General features: G+C 48.4%; 2 protein-coding genes across 3 annotated transcripts in view; one reads left to right on the forward strand and one right to left on the reverse strand.

Annotated features, from left to right (window-relative positions):
• CPNE2 (copine 2) overlaps positions 1–3,141 on the forward strand; it is a 44,672-nt gene extending 41,531 nt beyond the window's left edge. The window contains exons 15-16 of one of the 2 annotated variants that reach the window (XM_032325190.1): positions 1,096–1,329; positions 2,580–3,141. In XM_032325190.1, the coding sequence (XP_032181081.1) occupies positions 1,096–1,329; positions 2,580–2,687 (342 nt within the window). In that variant the 3' untranslated portion in view covers positions 2,688–3,141. Of the gene's footprint in view, positions 1–1,092; positions 1,330–2,579 lie in introns of both variants that reach the window. The other variant, XM_032325189.1, reaches the window with a different exon arrangement.
• A 5,662-nt stretch (positions 3,142–8,803) lies between these two features.
• PSME3IP1 (proteasome activator subunit 3 interacting protein 1) overlaps positions 8,804–16,390 on the reverse strand; it is a 36,219-nt gene continuing 28,632 nt past the window's right edge. The window contains 1 exon segment of the mRNA XM_032325191.1: positions 8,804–9,552. Coding sequence (XP_032181082.1) covers positions 9,335–9,552 — 218 coding nt within the window. The 3' untranslated portion in view covers positions 8,804–9,334.

Below are 16,390 nucleotides of genomic sequence, written 5' to 3' on the forward strand. Positions count from 1 at the left end.
CTCAAAGAGTAGTAGGACCATGTAGGGCTGTTCTGTTTATTTTATAGATGGGCAAAACCAGGTTCCTCAAAAAGGGGTCAGAGGGTGCTAAGCACAGTGCTGAGTTCACACTAGGGTTTCAGCCTGCTTAGTATCCTGGGGCCTCTGCCTAGATCATTCAGGGATCCTTCTCGAACCTCATGTGCCCAGCCTGTCCCGGTCACAGTTCATGCTGTGGCCATGCATGCCCATGCTAATTATTCAGTATTTTAAGTAATTTTCTAAGGAAACAGTACAGCCCACCATGAGTGAGAAGTTAGCACTCGCCATATGTAGTATAACGGTAAAAACCAACACCACACCCTGTACCTGGTTGTTGAAGTCTAGCCAGAAGCTCGTCCCCCTGAGGCTCTGCTTCTCACTGCTTCTGATAAAGGAAGCACACAGGACCCGAACTGAGACTGCCTGCTGGGGACAGGCTGTGCAAGCGAGGGACTGCAGCGGAAGTTATTTTGTGCCTTGAGGCTGTGTCTGCTCTGTGATGCCCTAGTCCACTTACTAGCAGCCGAGGCCACTAGCCGGAAGGGCGGGCCAGCCACACAGACGGGGTATCTTGTGTGTGGGTGGAGCGGAGAAGGTGAGGCTGGTCCGAGACGAGGCAGCCACAACATGCTGCCCTCCCTGGCCATGGGCCTGCCAGGAACAGGGTTCTCGGTCATGGAGGGCTACTGTGGGCCAGGCATGTCTTCTCCGAGAGGTACAGCAGCTGTCCCCGTGTAGATGACGAAGCCGAGGCATGGTGACATCGGTCAGTAGACCAGGGTCCCACGGCAGAGTAACCAGAGGGCCAGGCCTGGAGTTTGGGGCTCCGACTCCAACCTGCAGAGTCTAAGATCTCAGCTAGGCCATGAGGGAGAGAGTGGTCTGTGCGGGGGCCAGGTCAGGGTTCAGCCGTGGAGAGGCCTGCCGGGGTGGTGTGCTGACAGCGGGGGCTGGGATTTGGCTACAGCTGGGGAAGAAGCACTGCCTTTCTCCCAGGGGTCAGAGGATTTGGGGGAGGCAAGGGAGGGGGAACCAGGGGCCTCAGAGCACCCGGCTGCCTCCTCCCTGCAGCAGTACTTCATCCTCCTCATCATCACGGACGGCGTCATCAGTGACATGGAGGAGACACGCCATGCCGTGGTGCAGGCTTCCAAGCTGCCCATGTCCATCATCATCGTGGGCGTGGGCAACGCTGACTTTGCCGCCATGGAGTTCCTGGACGGGGACAGCCGCACACTGCGCTCGCACACCGGGGAGGAGGCGGCCCGTGACATCGTGCAGTTCGTGCCCTTCCGAGAGTTCCGCAACGTGAGTGTGGGCCTGGGCTGTGGAGGGGACGCTTAGGGGACACCAGCAACCAGAGTTATATAAGGATGAAAGTCTTGGGCTCCTATGGTCTCCGCTCCATTGACCGTGTGCTGCACAGGGCCTGCCCCCATGAGGTCCTCTGAGCACGTGAGCACTGGCTTCAGCAAGCTCATGGAACCCAGGGAACAGTGCCCAACCCACACTGGGGCTCTAGGGCAGGGTTTCATGGAGGCCCTGCCCTCCGACCAAGGCCCCGAACCAGAACTTGGAGTTATCCAGGTAGGGCAAAACATTCCAGGCAGATGGAGGTTGGGGGCAGCTGAGAGCAAAGGCCCAGGAGTCAGAGAGATTTTCGTGGTAGGCGCAGCTCACCCAGCCTCCTTCACAGATGGGATGGCCTGCTCCATGGAGGGGACTGGTGGTACCACCTTGTTCCTGGAGTTGGCTCTGGGCCTATCTGCAGGTAACCCAGGGTCTGCCCACCGCATCACTGCCTAGCAGCTGGATCCACCAGGATCCCAGAGGGAGCAGTTTCAGATGCCACCCCTGTCACCTGGGGGCCTAACTCTTAACTAGAAGCTTACTGCTTAGCCTTGGACAAGTCCCTGACCTCTCAGACCTTGGTTCCCTCAGCCATAGAGCCTCTTGGGCTTGTGTGGCACAGATCCCACAAGCCAGTCCTAGCAAGAACTTATCACAGGTCTGCCCAGTGTCCTCTGGGTTTTACCTGAGGTGGTCCAATTCCATCCTCTGGAGCCTTAGCTTCCTGAGGACAGACGCTGGGCCACGGGCCTCCATTCATGCACAGGACACTGAGTAAGCACCTCCCCAGGGCTGGCCTGGGGCTGAGCATTCAGCAGTGAGCCAGACACTCCCAGCCCATTTATGTGGGCCAAGAAGGTGCTCAGGAAGTGTCTGTTAGGTGAGTAGGCTGGGTGGCTCGCCTCCACTGACTCTTTCCCTGAAAAGCCTCCCACAGACACATTCATCCTAAGATGCGATCCCCAGGCCTCTCAGGTGCTCAAGGAAGGAAAGAGACTTCACATAAAGGAAAAGTACTGCTAGCAGTGGGGTTTCAGGCCCTGGACTGGGACAAGGGTTGCAAGTTCTAGAGCCCTGGCCCTCGGCCCTGATTCTGTCCTCCAGGGCCATCCGTCTTCTCTAGGAGCAGACTGGGCACAGTGTCTCCCCACACAGTCTTCCACTGACCTTTCCTTTTTCCCCTCTCCACCTCACCCTCGGCCCCGCAGGCAGCGAAAGAGACCTTGGCCAAAGCTGTGCTGGCGGAACTGCCCCAACAAGTCGTGCAGTATTTCAAGCATAAAAACCTGCCCCCCACGCACTCGGAGCCCGCCTGAGCGCCAGCCCGGGCCCAGCAGCAGCATGCCGGCTGGGCCTCCCGCCCTCCCCAGGAACGTGCACGCTCACCCTGCTTCCTTGTGGGTGGCCTTGTTTTTAACCGATCCACGTTTTCATTTTTTACAACCGGACTTCCACTCCCCCTCCTTCCCCCAGCCCAGCTGGGCTTCCTTTGTTGGAGCCGACAGATGATGCTTCCGGGCCAAACTGGCTTCCTCCCTACCCTTAAGTATTGAATGTACTTTGTATAATTTTAGTGGAATTATTGTTATTAAAGAGAAAATTTTTACAATCCTAACTGGCTTTTTCCAAGTAACTAGCTACAGACCCTGAAGGAGTGTGTGTCCCAGTGCATACTTTGTGTCATTGCCTGCACCTACTTCCTGCTTTGTTTTTTTATACTGTGACTGTGTTCTATTTGTTATACTCAGGGTAATAAAGGAGTTTCCAATGTCCCTGTGTCAGTGCCTTCCTCAGCTGGGACCTGATGGGCTCACTGATCTGGGGAAGGAAACCTAAAAAGCTCTTTCCCCCAGCAAGGTGGGGCCATCGTTTCTTCGCGGGGGCACACGGTCCACATGCCCAGTATTCACTCTGATAAACTGGCATGGGACTTGGCACAGAGCACAGGCTCCATAGGTAACTGTGCACAGACAAAATGCCCTGGGTCCCCGCTAGCAACCGGAGCCCCTGCAGAGCCTACAGTGGTCCCAGGGGCCTCAGGCCTAGCCACTAGCCCCTGTGCCCCAGGCTTCTGTGCATCCAATAACAACGGTTCTACTAAGTGCTGTTTCCAGCTCCACATTAAGACCTCGGCAGGCATAATCTTGATGAACTCTTCCAGTAGCCGATAGCCTATGCCTGTGACCATTGCAGAGATGAACTGAGGAGAGCAGCTCATCCAATCCCACAGAGGCGGAGCCAGAACTTATATCCGGATCTGCCCGATCCCAGAGCCTATACTTACTCCACAGCATCCTCCTCTGACTCTGCAAGGGAGTCTGCTCGACTTGCTAATGAATTTGTCCTTTCTCTGCACTGAATCTGGGAGGTCTGTTATCTTGATCCACTCTCCCACGTCAGTCATTGTCACTGGGGCCTGCTAGACCTGGGCGCCCACCAGCATGCCACCTCTAGCCTCATGCCTGGTAGCCTCAGGAACCCCTGTCTACCTGGTGAGAGCGAGTGAGGGAGACCTTCATCCTCAGCTTCCAATGCCCTGCTGGTTCTGTAGCCACAAGTCAGCTGAACTATCCTTTAGGGACACCTTCATTTCTGAGAGGGCTGCAGGAGTGCACAGAGCCCCATTTCCCCAAGGACCTCTGGGAAATTAGAGTACAACAGCCCAGGGAGCCAGCTGGCAACACAGGATAGAATTGCAGGGTGAGGTCATCTGGCTTCTTCGGTCCGGGCCTAACCCCTGCTTGGGCCAGCTGTAAGACTGTGTGTCAGTCAAAACAACAGCACAAGTCTGCTTATCTGCCCACTGCTCAGCAGCTGGGGTGAGCTGGATGTCACATCCAGGGAAGTTTGTACCCATCCAAACCTGGAATAATCTGTCAAATTCTGCAGTCAAATGCTTTACCCCTAAGCCATACCCCCTAATCTGTCAAGCTATGATTTACCAGAGGTCTCTAAAGGGGAGCACCTTTCTCCTCCTTAGCCCCCAGGGGACAGGCGTATTGGGGGAACCACTTCTCATGCAGACCTCTCCTCTATACCTCCCCATGGGAGGAATTTACCAGACTGGTAAAACTGGACAGACAGACATCAACTGGGCCATGGGTTGAGTCCCTGCCTTATGCTGGTGTCCATCCCCAACACTCAAACTCTTATGGACCCCCTACCTCGTGTGTGGTGGCCATGGCCCTCACCTCCAGGTTTCACAGGAGCAGACCCCAACATCTCTTTCTTCCCCCTTCTCTGCCCAGGTTGAGTGGATCAAATAAGCAAGTCCTCTCCCAGTTGGCTCAAGTTCACAGGGGAAAGCAATGTACTTGACTCCTGACCAGGCCAAATCACCACTTAAAACAAAACAACAAACCAAAATAAGTCCCAGGGATGCAACGTACAGTATGGTAACTACAGTTAATAACAACACTGTATTATATATCAGAAAACCACTAAGAGCATAGATCTTAAAAGCCCTCATCACAAGAAAAGTGGATAGATCGTTCGGCAATACATACAAATACTGAACTGTACACCTGAAACTAATGTCAATCATACCTCAGTGAAAACAAACAGACTTGGTGATTGTTGATGCTTGGTTTCTGGTACATGGACAGCAAGCTGAAAAGTGAACTTGGAAATGGAAAAGATCCCTTCACCCTTGCATCACTCCTGCTAAGGCCTGGACACTAGCATTTGTTTCAAAATTTCCACTGAAACCAGAGAAGGCCATACTGAAAGAGTTAAAGGCTCAAAATTCTGGTCCTCTGAACTGTGCAACTTCATGCAAGTCACTGAACCACTATGAATTCCGATTTTCCCTATAAAATATAGAGAAGGGCTGTTTCACAGGACCTTTTTTTTTTTTTTTTTTTTTTAGGATTAAAGACATTGCAGTCCACAAATGTCCCAAACCTGGGCACGGAATGGCTCAGTTAAGCAGCTGTCTTTGGCTTAGGTCATGATCTCAGGGTCCTGGGATTGAGCACGGAGTCGGGCTCCCTGGTTAGCAGGGAGCCTGCTTCTCCCTCTGCCCCTCTACCTCTCCCCCCAAAATAACTTAAATCCTTAAAAAGCAAAAACCAAAACCAAACAGTGCCTGGCATACACAGCAGGCCTCAGTATCAAATGAATGAATGAAACAAATCCACATACGGCATAATGATGTGCCTATTACTGAAACAGCCAGTGTGAAGCCCTGCCAACAGCTCAGAGCTGTCTCTGCGTCTTGCTGCCCTTCTCGTCCACAAAGCTCTGAGGCTGGGCCACATTCTGCCTGTCACTGCTGTAACACTCCCATTCTCCTCACCCATAGCTCCAGCAGGTAAGGGAGCAAAACGTCAGCCCTTGCCAGCATCACTAAGGCATGAATGTGCAACTGGCTTGTGTTCACCCTGTGACTACAAGGATGTTGCCAAGATTCTAGCCTCCCACCAAGCAGAACTTACATTCCATACTGTTTCACGTAAGTAGGCTGGGCACGCCAGAAAATCAAGACAACACTCAAGTCCAAATGATGGTGCACTGCCACTGAGCTCTCCTTGTTGTTTTTCTGGAAGGGGCTTAAGACAACAGCTGAGCCATATACCCACGAGTAGGACACCCGAGCCAAGGAACCGGGTGTGCCTAAGCAATTAACATTTAGCTGAGAGGGAAGCGTACAGCAGAAGCTGGTGGTTGGAGCTCCGACGACCAGATCTGACCCTTCATCATGTCAGTGTTCTAGCTGTAACTGAGGAGTGCCAGTAGGAGGGGAAGACCTGTCATATAAATCCCCACTATGGAAGTTCTGGCCACCCTACCCAGAAACGGGGGAGGCCAGCACTATCAGGGCTACTGAGGATGGCTACCATTTACTGAGCACCGTGCCAGATCCCGCACCCAGTCCCTAAGCCAGGCTATCTTTCTCCCTCACCAGAAAGTTGTATCATCATTTCTATCCACCAAGGATGGAACTGAAGCCCAGAGAGGTTAAGAAGCTTGCCCCACTGACCCAGCTAGTAAATGTCTGGCTCCAAGCTCCTAACCACTGCAGTATAATCCAGGGAAGGGGGAAGTAGGCTTCGTTCTCAGGGAGAAGCAGAAGCAGTGGGGGGGGTGGGGGGGGTGGGTGTCTGAGGCAAAAGCAGCTTGTCCTGGGTAGAAAGGAGGTAGCCAGAAGGGAAGAACCCACGGAATGAGGATGCAAAGAGCTGGCCCAGGTCACCCCCTAGATAAGGGACCAACTTCCAGTCTAAGATGCACCTGAAGCCAGCTCTTCTCTCCTACTGGGACCCGAGAAGAGGGAAGGGAATGGAAACAGATCACCAGCCGCCTCTCTGGGTCCAGTCACCTCAGCTCCCCTGCTTTTTATAGATGGAAAAATGGATGCTCTGAATTTCATGCTTTCTCCCCACCCACGTGGGTAATAGGGCCAAAAGTCGGAAGTAGTTGATAGGGCATGGCGTGACACAGGCTAAATAATATAGAGAGAACTGGAAAACAGGCTTTCTCCCTTGCCTGGTTCAAGAGTTGTAAGAATATTACCACTCAGGGGCACCTGGGTAGTCGGTTAAGCAGCTGCCTTTGGCTCAGGTCATGATCCCAGGGTCCCAGGCTCTCTGCTCTGTGGGAAACCTGCTTCTCCCTCTCCCTCTGCCTACTTCTTATGCTCTATCAAATTAAATTAAAAAAAAAATACTACCACTCGGGACAATGTAAGCAGGTTTACAGAAACCCCACCATATGGGTTGTCTTTAGCCTTTCTTTCCTAATTATAAAACCCCAATTATTTATTTATTCAGGCCTGAGGGCTGCACTTTATGGATTAAAGCAGTCCCTGTTTTTTCTATCCTTTGGGTTTGAACCACACCGTCTACACTGGCTGCTTTTCAAGGCTGCTTCCTCCCAGGGAGACCTAGTCTTGCTCTGCCAGTCATGGTTCTATGGGACATGGGTCTCCCAGGAGTCTACACCAACAGGGACAGTGAACACGATGAGACGATCACCACTGACAGCCTCCCGTGATACCAGAGAGCAGAAATCTCCCTCTGCGGAGCCTCAACCTTCTGAACACAATCTAGCTATGTTAGTAGACGGGGAGGGAGTTGGGACCCAAGATCCCGTACAGGAAAAGCAAGATCTTGTTCTCAGACAGGTGGATTAGCTTTCAAGTTTTAATCCCTATCACCTTTTGTCCCCTTCTCCTAACGAGAGGCCACAAGGTACAGTTATGGCTTCTTAAAAATCAAATCACAGGGGTGCCTGGGTGGCTCAGTTGGTTAAACATCTGCCTTAGGCTCAGGTCATGATGGGATCGAGCCCCTCATCGGGCTCCTGGCTCAGTGGGGAGCCTGCTTCTCCCTCTCCCTCCCCACACCCCGCTCATGCTCTCTCTCTCAAATAAAATCTTAAAAAAAAAAAAAAAAGTCAAACCACAAAGAGATGGTGACTCTGACTCCTCGGTCTGCCTCCTGAAACGGCGTGAGGTTGCTCTGGGTACATGCTGTAATGATGACAGCTCAATCGCAGGAACAATGGAGCAGAGAAGCAGAAGGTGCCTACACAGTTTTACCTAAATGTCTTGTTTGTTAGGATGGAGCCGAGGCGCCTGTGCTGACAGTCAGGAACAATTAGCACGGTCCTGAAAAGGAAGAAGGATTCACAAGGCATCACTTGTGGGTGAAGGGAAGTCACCATCTGCTAACGGGCACCAGAGTGTCACTGCATTGGAAGGGGAGAGGCAGTGGGTTGGAGGAGATCCAGGGGCCTCTCTGCCCACATTAAAAATGAGTAGCTGCTCTGCCTGCCAGCACCACAGTGTCAACACATTCTGTGTGTGTCTCTCTCCGTCTCACACCCAAAAAAGTAGAAACAATTGACGTAGGAACCCAGGGGAAGAGAGAACTGTACAGACTCATTCTCCCGGAGCAGGGGAGCTTATAGATGTTTTTGTTTTTGCTTTTCAAGATCATGCCTCCCTCTAATTTCATCTCTCTCCATCCCGGAGGGAGAGCCTCTGCCTCCCTTAAGGAGACAAGTGAATAGTGCCTCAAGGTCTTGGCTGTGCACAGTCGTGAAACCGCCCTGTGCAGGAAGGCGGGGCAGAGGGGAGGAAAGGACAGGGCAGCACCTTTAGGCCACAAAGAGCTTCCACAGTTAGGAGCCTCAACTATAAATGTTCCAAACAGAGAGGGGCCTTGACAGAGCACAGAGTCGAGTCAGAACAGGCAGATATGTCCCAATGGCTGGCACTCAGAATTCCAGAAGCTGCTAGAAATAAGTCACCTTATCTACATACCTACAAGGGCTCCTGCTTTCTGGTCATGATGAAATAAGGTAAGGCCCATGTTTGTTTCTCTAAGGTTTAGGGTCTTAAATGGCATTGGATGGAGGGAGTGGGAGGAGAAGGAATAAGGAAAAACTCCACAATGAGTGCTGAGCGCTGAGTGACACCCCTGGCAGATGTAGTTTATAATCTTTACTTAGTCACACAACATTAAGAAACGGTCAGTTCCAAGGGGGCTTTCCTCCCTCCACCCCCCAAAATGCTCCACAGCGCAGTACAACCACACGGTGCGCTCAGCTAGAAGAGAAGGGTTAAATGATGTCTGTCCCATAACTGCCCTTGCTTCTCTGTGCCGTCAGGAAGGGAAACAAAGAAAACAAGAAAGCAACAGGATCCATACACTTTGCACACCAGCGGGTGGCTATCTTCCCAGGCATTTCCGGGGGAACCTCAGCAGAGCCGCGGCCCCCACCCCACCACCGCGGCAAGGGAAGAGGCAGCAAGACAGGGCCGCACACCTGCACTGGAGTAGAAAGAGAAACCAAACACAAGTTGGGCCACAGTGGATTCTGGCACATTTTTAGATGAGGTTAAAAATGTCACGGTGTGCACAGGAAGCGGGCAAAGGAGTTCTGAGGGAAGGGATGCCCGGAGGTGGAACAAACCGACCGGTCTACTCGGGCAGGAGCTTTGGGAGGGACAGAGGAGCTACGGGGCCTCTAGGAAGGTGTTGGTTCGGAAGATGGAGGAGACGATCTTGCCGGTGGCGTTGATCGTGCCTTCGCTGTCTGAGCTGGATTCGGAGTCGCTGCTCCCAGAGTAGGCGCCCAAGCCCGGGAGGATGCCGATGCAGACTGCAGCGGAGGGGCAGTGGATGGAAGGGGCGCTCAGGGATGTGCTGCCAAGAGACATGCAGGACGGGGCTTCTGCAAGACAGGAGGAAGGGCCGTGACTTCACCTGCTTTCCCAGAGCTGACAGAGAACCTGCCACTGTGCCCCAGGCTTTACCGTGAAGCCCCAACCACCCTATGCAGTCAGCACCACCGGCACCCGCGTCTGACAGCTGTTCCTTTTTCACCGTTGACAAAACTGACACCATGCTCAGAGAATGTTTTAAGACCATGCAGAATGTGACCAAATAGCTAGGGTTCTTCTTGCCCCGGGAAACCCAGAACCTTGGCAGTACCTGAGAGATGGAAAACCTCACTCTAGAAAACATGGGGACTTGAGGATGAGATGAAAACTTAAGGACTCTACTCCACCCCTGTCATTGCCTCTACATGTTTCCAGCTTCAGTGAGTCTCTACAACAACCTGATATATAGGGATCCCCCATTTTACTGATGAGGGGGGTCAAAGGACTAGGCCAAGGTTAAAGGCCACTGAGAGTAAAAAATGTTAAACCAAACCTGACTCAAAAAATTGGGATGCCTAGGTGGCTCAGCCGGTTCAGCATCCAATTCTTTGTTTTGGCTCAGGTCGTGAGATGGAGCCCCACAGTAGGCTCCACGCTGGGCATGGAGCCTGCTTAGGATCCTCTCTCTCCCTATGCCTCTCAACACCCAACCCCCACCAACTCACACATGCGTGCTCTCCTTCTCTTAAAAATAATATTAATAATAATGTACTAAAACAATACCAGAGCTCACCATGAAGTAAGGGTTGGAGTTCAAACCTTACTATCTCAGGCTGACAAGCATATACCTTTCTAGGCTTTTGCCTTAACAAGCCCCTAAGGAACACTTCACGTAAATGTGAAAAGGACACGTGGCTCCAAAGTACACGAAGTCAGGAGTAAGTCACAAAAATACCACTGAGAGGCAAAGAGAGATCTCCGGTGGCCAATACACGGAGTTCAGGAGCTCACTGTATTCACCTGTCTTACAGGAAGTTCTAATAGGGGAAAAGATGCTGCTGAAGAAAAGCGGCAGCGAAACACGGAGACACAGAAAAGTGAAATGACAGCTGACACCGCTTGTAGAGATGGTGGTAACGAGACGACAGGAAAGCAGAGGCAGAGTGGCAACAAATACATGAAAGCAGATTTCTTTGGGATACAAAGAATTCTTCCAAAACCAACCAACCAACCAACCAATCAACCGCTGAATAGAAAAGGGGACAGGGGTGCCTGGGTGGACTGAGTGTCTAACTCGTGATTTTGGCTCAAGTCATGATCTTGGGATCATGGGATTGAGCCCTGCGCTGGGCCCCACACTCAGCAGTCCTCTGCTTGAGGCCTCTCCCTCTCCCTCGGGCCCTCCCCACTTTGCTCACTTGTGCTCTAAAACAAACATAAATCTTTAAAAATAAGTGGAGAGAACTCATGAACAGTTCACAGGAAAAGAAAAAATGGCATTTAAACTTGGGAGAATGGGGGAACCTGGGTGGCTCAGTGGGTGAAGCATCTGCCTTCAGCTCAGGTCATGATCCCAGAGTTCCAGGATCAAGCCCCACATCGGGCTCCCCACTGAGCGGGGAGCCTGTTTCTCCATTGGACCTTCCCCACTCTTGTGCTTTCTCTCAAGATATATAACTAAAATCTTTAAAAATTAAAAAAAAATAAATAAAATGAACTTGGGAGAATAAACAATCTATAAGGAGGGAAGTTATGGGCAACAGGCATTTTCGTGTGTTGCTCAGAAATGCAGGGCAGTGTCCTTCGAAATTAAACTATGTTCATATAAAACCATTCCCTCCAGCACTGTTAATAGCAGGAACCAAAAGATTCATTATGACCGGGGGTAGGGGGCACCTGGGTTGCTCAGTGGGTTAAGCCTCTGCCTTCGGCTCAGGTCATGATCTCAGGGTCCCGGGATCGAGCCCCACATTGGGCTCCCTGCTCAGCAAGGAGCCTGCTTCCTCCTCTCTCTCTGCCTGCCTCTCTGCCTACTTGTGATCTCTCTGTCAAATAAATGAATAAAATCTTAAAAAAAAAGACCAGTGTAAGGGACTATGATTCAGCCATAAAGAAGAGTAATGCCTCTGCATACTGGTATGGAATGGTCTCCAAGACACCATGCTCTATGAAAGAGGTAAGGCTATGTGTAAGCTACAGTCTGTGGGGAGAGGGAATGCCCACAGACACGCATGATAACATCGGAAACAATACATGTAAGACTCTAACAGTGACTGCCCGGGGAGATCAGCTGAGTGGTTAGATAATAGGGGAGACTTAACTTTTACTCCACATACCTTTGCCCCTTTTGAATTTTCTATTATGTGTGTATACTACCTATATAGATAATTTTTTAGAAAAGCAAACGCAAAAGTTCAAAGAACATCATCATCTACTTAAATTAGGGAGGAAGAGTCCCACATTATCTGTCTAAGCCCAAGGGCAGCTCTGTATTACAGCCAGGCTGTAGAAGAAGGTAAAGTCTAATGATAAGAAGGCCTGCTGATCTGTATTCTCTATCTGTAAGCCTGAAGGCAAGGGCTTTTTCTTTACCACTCTGTCCCTTGGGCACACAGCATGGGGCCTAGCACAGAGCAAGTCAGCATTTACAATGCATTGAAGACATTTTACAGAAGTTCACTGCAAATAGCTAAATTTGGGGGTGGTGGTGGTGAAAATTTGGGACACAACATCAAATTGCACACCATTCACTACTTGAACATCTATTATATTATTTTCATATACTCAGTGACACTTTCATTCTGTTAGAAATATTTGGTTAAGGGGCACCTGGGTGGCTCAGTCCTTAAGTCTCTGCCTTCAGCTCAGGTCATAATTCCAGGGGCCTGGGATCCAGGCCTGTGTCAATGGGAAGCCTGCTTCTCCATCTCCCACTATCCCTGCTTGTGTTCCCTCTCTCGCTGTGTCTCTGTCAAATAAATAAATACAATCTTAAATAAATAAAATAATTTTTTAAAAAAAGAAGAGAAAAAAAATATTTGATAAGGGGCACCTGGGTGGCTCAGTCAGTTTAGGGTCCACTGTCAGCTCAGATGACCCCAGGGTCCTAGGATCAAGCCCCAAGTCAGACTCCCAGGACAGTGGAAAGCCTGCCTGCCTCTTCCTCTCCTCTCCACTTGTGCTCACTCTCTGTCACTATCTCTCAAATAAATAAATAAGTGAATAAATAAATAAAACCTTAAAAAAAAAACCCAAAAAACAAAAAAACAAAACAAAACAAAAAATATTTGGTCAAAATAAAACCAACTGAATCCACAACCTGGGGCACCTAGTTGGCTCAGCATTAAGCGTCTGCCTTAGACTCAGGTCATGATCTCAGGGTTTTGGGATCGAGCCCCGATCAGACTCTCTGCTCAGCAGGGAGTCTGCTTTTCCCTCTCATTATGCCTCTCTGCTCTCCTTCTCTAAGATTTTGAAAAAATCTTTTTTAAAAAAGCTGCTATCTTATAAGGTATGAATCAGTTACCCAGAAAAGTAATTTATGCGAAGCTGTTAAGTGAGATGTCATTTTATTAAGTATTTCAAGGGTGAATTGAATTTTAGTCTCTAGCTTAGATACAAAAGGAAGATTAAGTTCAGAGTATCTGTGCAAGTCTAGAGGTAGCCTAATGGAAGGATGGAAGCCAGCCACAGGAATGAAACCAAGGAGGGGTGCCTGGGTAGCTCAGTCAGTTAAGCATCTGACTCTTGGTTTCAGCTCAGGTCGTGAGACCTGTCATAAAACTGCCTGAGAGTCTCTCTCTCCCTCTCCACCCCGCCCCCACCCCGCCAAATGAATAAAGAGAGAGAGAAAGAAGAGAGAAGAGAAAAAGAAAAACGAAACGAAACCCAAGGGATCTGGACCATGGTGGCATCAGCAGAGTTTCAGCAAAAAGACCAAATCCCTCGATTATCTAGGTTTCAAGAAAGAAAAGAGACTGCAATTCTGACAAATTTCATTCCAAAAATAGTTACTGTCCAAAGAGAACAAAATGGTGCCCTCTGATCTCACCCATTTGGTGAAGTTTCCTGCCAACTTCTGCATTTGCAGGACCACGTTGTCATACCAAATTAACACCGAAAATTACTAACAGAGAATGTTTTTTGGATTCAAACAGACGCGTGACTTGACAGCCAATGGGGCCAATTGTGCATTCATTCATGGGCTCTGTTTGGAGCTGAAGCCCAGAGCCTCCAGTGGGGAAGCCTGAATCTCCATTAGTGTCACAGAGCTATCTTCTGGGAGAACCAAAGGAATAAAGCCTTCTGCCATGGACAAGACTCTCAAGCAAGCTTTCAGGGAATGTTCTTCCTGTGGGGCCTCAGCGTCTATCAGAAGAGGGTATTTCATGCCCAGCTGTAAGGATGCCGCTGTGAGAATGGAGTGGGGGAGGACAAAGGGATTAAGAAAGGTGGCTCTGAAACATGGTGTCTATCCGAGATAGTTTAAAAAAGCCACACAAGTTTTCCTTTCTACTGACTGATGCGAATAGTTCCTATAAGGGAATAAGCACCAGATACAGGGCTACTAATTAACCAGTTGAAGTACGTTCAAGATTTCTGTAAAGTCTTATATACCTATGTGCATACAGACACAATATACACGTAATCCTATTTAAGCAGCCAATTTAGCAAGTTTCCTATATATCGAAAAGATACCAGTGAAATGGAGCTCCCATATGGCTGATGAGAATGTAAACTGACATAACTTCTTTGCAGGGCGGGTTGCAATATTTATCTGAATTACAAATGTATATCTTCTCCGTCCCAATAATTCTTTTAAGTACTTATGCTAATATATCATGAATGTGATGAATGATGCATATACAAAGTTATTTAATGAAACCTCAAACCAGAGAAAAAATGGAAACAATCTAAATGTTCATCATAAAAAAAACAGGATAGGGGTTCCTGGGGGGCTCAGTCTGTTAAGCGTCTGATTCTTGATTTCGGCTCAGGTCATGATCTCAGGGTTGTGAGATCGATCCCTGCACTGGGTTCTGTGCTCAGTGGGGAGTCTGCTTGAGATTCTCTCTCTCCCTCCGTCCCTTTCCCAACTTAGGTACACAAGCTCTTGCTCTCTCTAAAATAAACAAATCTTTAAAAAAAAAATAAAAAGGATAAATATACTACAGTGCAGTCATATAATGGAATACTATACAGTCTTATAAAAAGAATGAAGCTCTTTGTGTAGAGATATGTAATGATCCCCAAGGTACAAGTGAATTAAGCAATGAACAGAAGAGTGTGTTAATTAAAATACTAACAATGATGACAGGAAGTACAAACCAACATATGAAGTATTCTGGCCAAAATACCAACTTGAATTAATTTAGCTCTAGATCTGGTTACCATTCTACAGGAAAAAGAGGAACAAAGGAACACTGTGGAGATGCGATCAGCAAAATCTAGAGTACGGGAAACTGCACAGGACAAAGACCCAGTTTCTTCACAAAAACAAGGAAACAAAAAAACAAAAAAGGAAGAACTTCTTATAGGTCAAATGAGACTCAGAAGATGTAATAGCCTATTGTAAAATGCCACATGATGGCAATATTCTAATAGTGACCTATAGACTTATAGACTTAAGCAATCCCTATCAAAATCCCAACTGCCTTTTTTATTGAAATGGACAAGTTGATCCCCAAATTCATGTGGAAATGCAAGAGACCTCAAATAACAAAAAACGATCTTGAAAGAGAACAAAGTTGGAGGACTCACACTTCCCAATTTCAGAACTTCCTAGAGGCTATAGTGATCAAGACTGTGTGGTAATGGCATAAAGAAGGACACATAGATCAACTGAAGAAAGGAGTCCAGAAATAACCCATACATGTTAGTTAACTGATTTTCAGCAAAAATGCCATGACAATTCAGTCTGGTAAAAACAGCCTTTTCGGGTGCCTGGGTGGCTCAGTGGGTTAAGCCGCTGCCTTCGGCTCAGGTCATGATCTCAGGGTCCTGGGATCGAGTCCCGCATCAGGCTCTCTGCTCAGCAGGGAGCCTGCTTCCTCCTCTCTTCTTTCTCTCTGCCTGCCTCTCTGCCTACTTGTGATGTCTCTCTGTCAAATAAAAAAACAACAACAACAAAAAAAAAAACCAGCCTTTTCAACAAATGGTGCAGACCAACTGGATATACATACAGAATGAAAATGCATCCCTACTTCAAACCATAAACAAAAAAATAATGCAAAATGTAAGACCAAAATGTAAGAGCTTAAAACCGTAAAACTTTTATAAGAAAACACAGGTGTAAGTTTATAAGAAAACACAGGTGTAACTTTTCAAGACCATGGATTAGGCAATCGTTTCTTAGACAGGACACCTGAAGCATAAGCAAACTAAATGAAAAATAGCTAATTTATATGTCCTCAAAATCTAAAAATTATATGTTTCAAAGGACTCAATCAAGAAAACGAAAACACAAAAAAGAAAAGAAAAAAGGAAAAAAGAAAAAGAAAATGAAAATACAACCCACAGTAAGGAAGACAGTATTTGTAAATCACTTATCTGACAAATGTCTAGTATCCAGAATACATAAAGAATTCTTACAGCTCAACATTAAAAACCCAAGTAACCCAATTTATTTTTTAAATTTTTATTTTTTAAAGATTTTATTTATTTATTTGACAGACAGAGATCACAAGTAGGTGGAGAGGGAGGCAGAGAGAGAGGAAACAGCAGGTTCCCTGCCGAGCAAAGCGCCTGATGTAGGGCTCGATCCCAGGACCCTGAGATCATGATCGGAACCAAAGGCAGAGGCTTAACTCACTGAACCATCCACATGCCTGACAAGTAACCCAATTTAAAAACAGGCTCAGGATTTGAGTAAATACTTCTCCAAAGAAGATATTCAAATGACCATAAGTA

This window comes from Mustela erminea, chromosome 19, assembly GCF_009829155.1.
Source record: "Mustela erminea isolate mMusErm1 chromosome 19, mMusErm1.Pri, whole genome shotgun sequence".
NCBI lineage: Eukaryota > Metazoa > Chordata > Mammalia > Carnivora > Mustelidae > Mustela > Mustela erminea.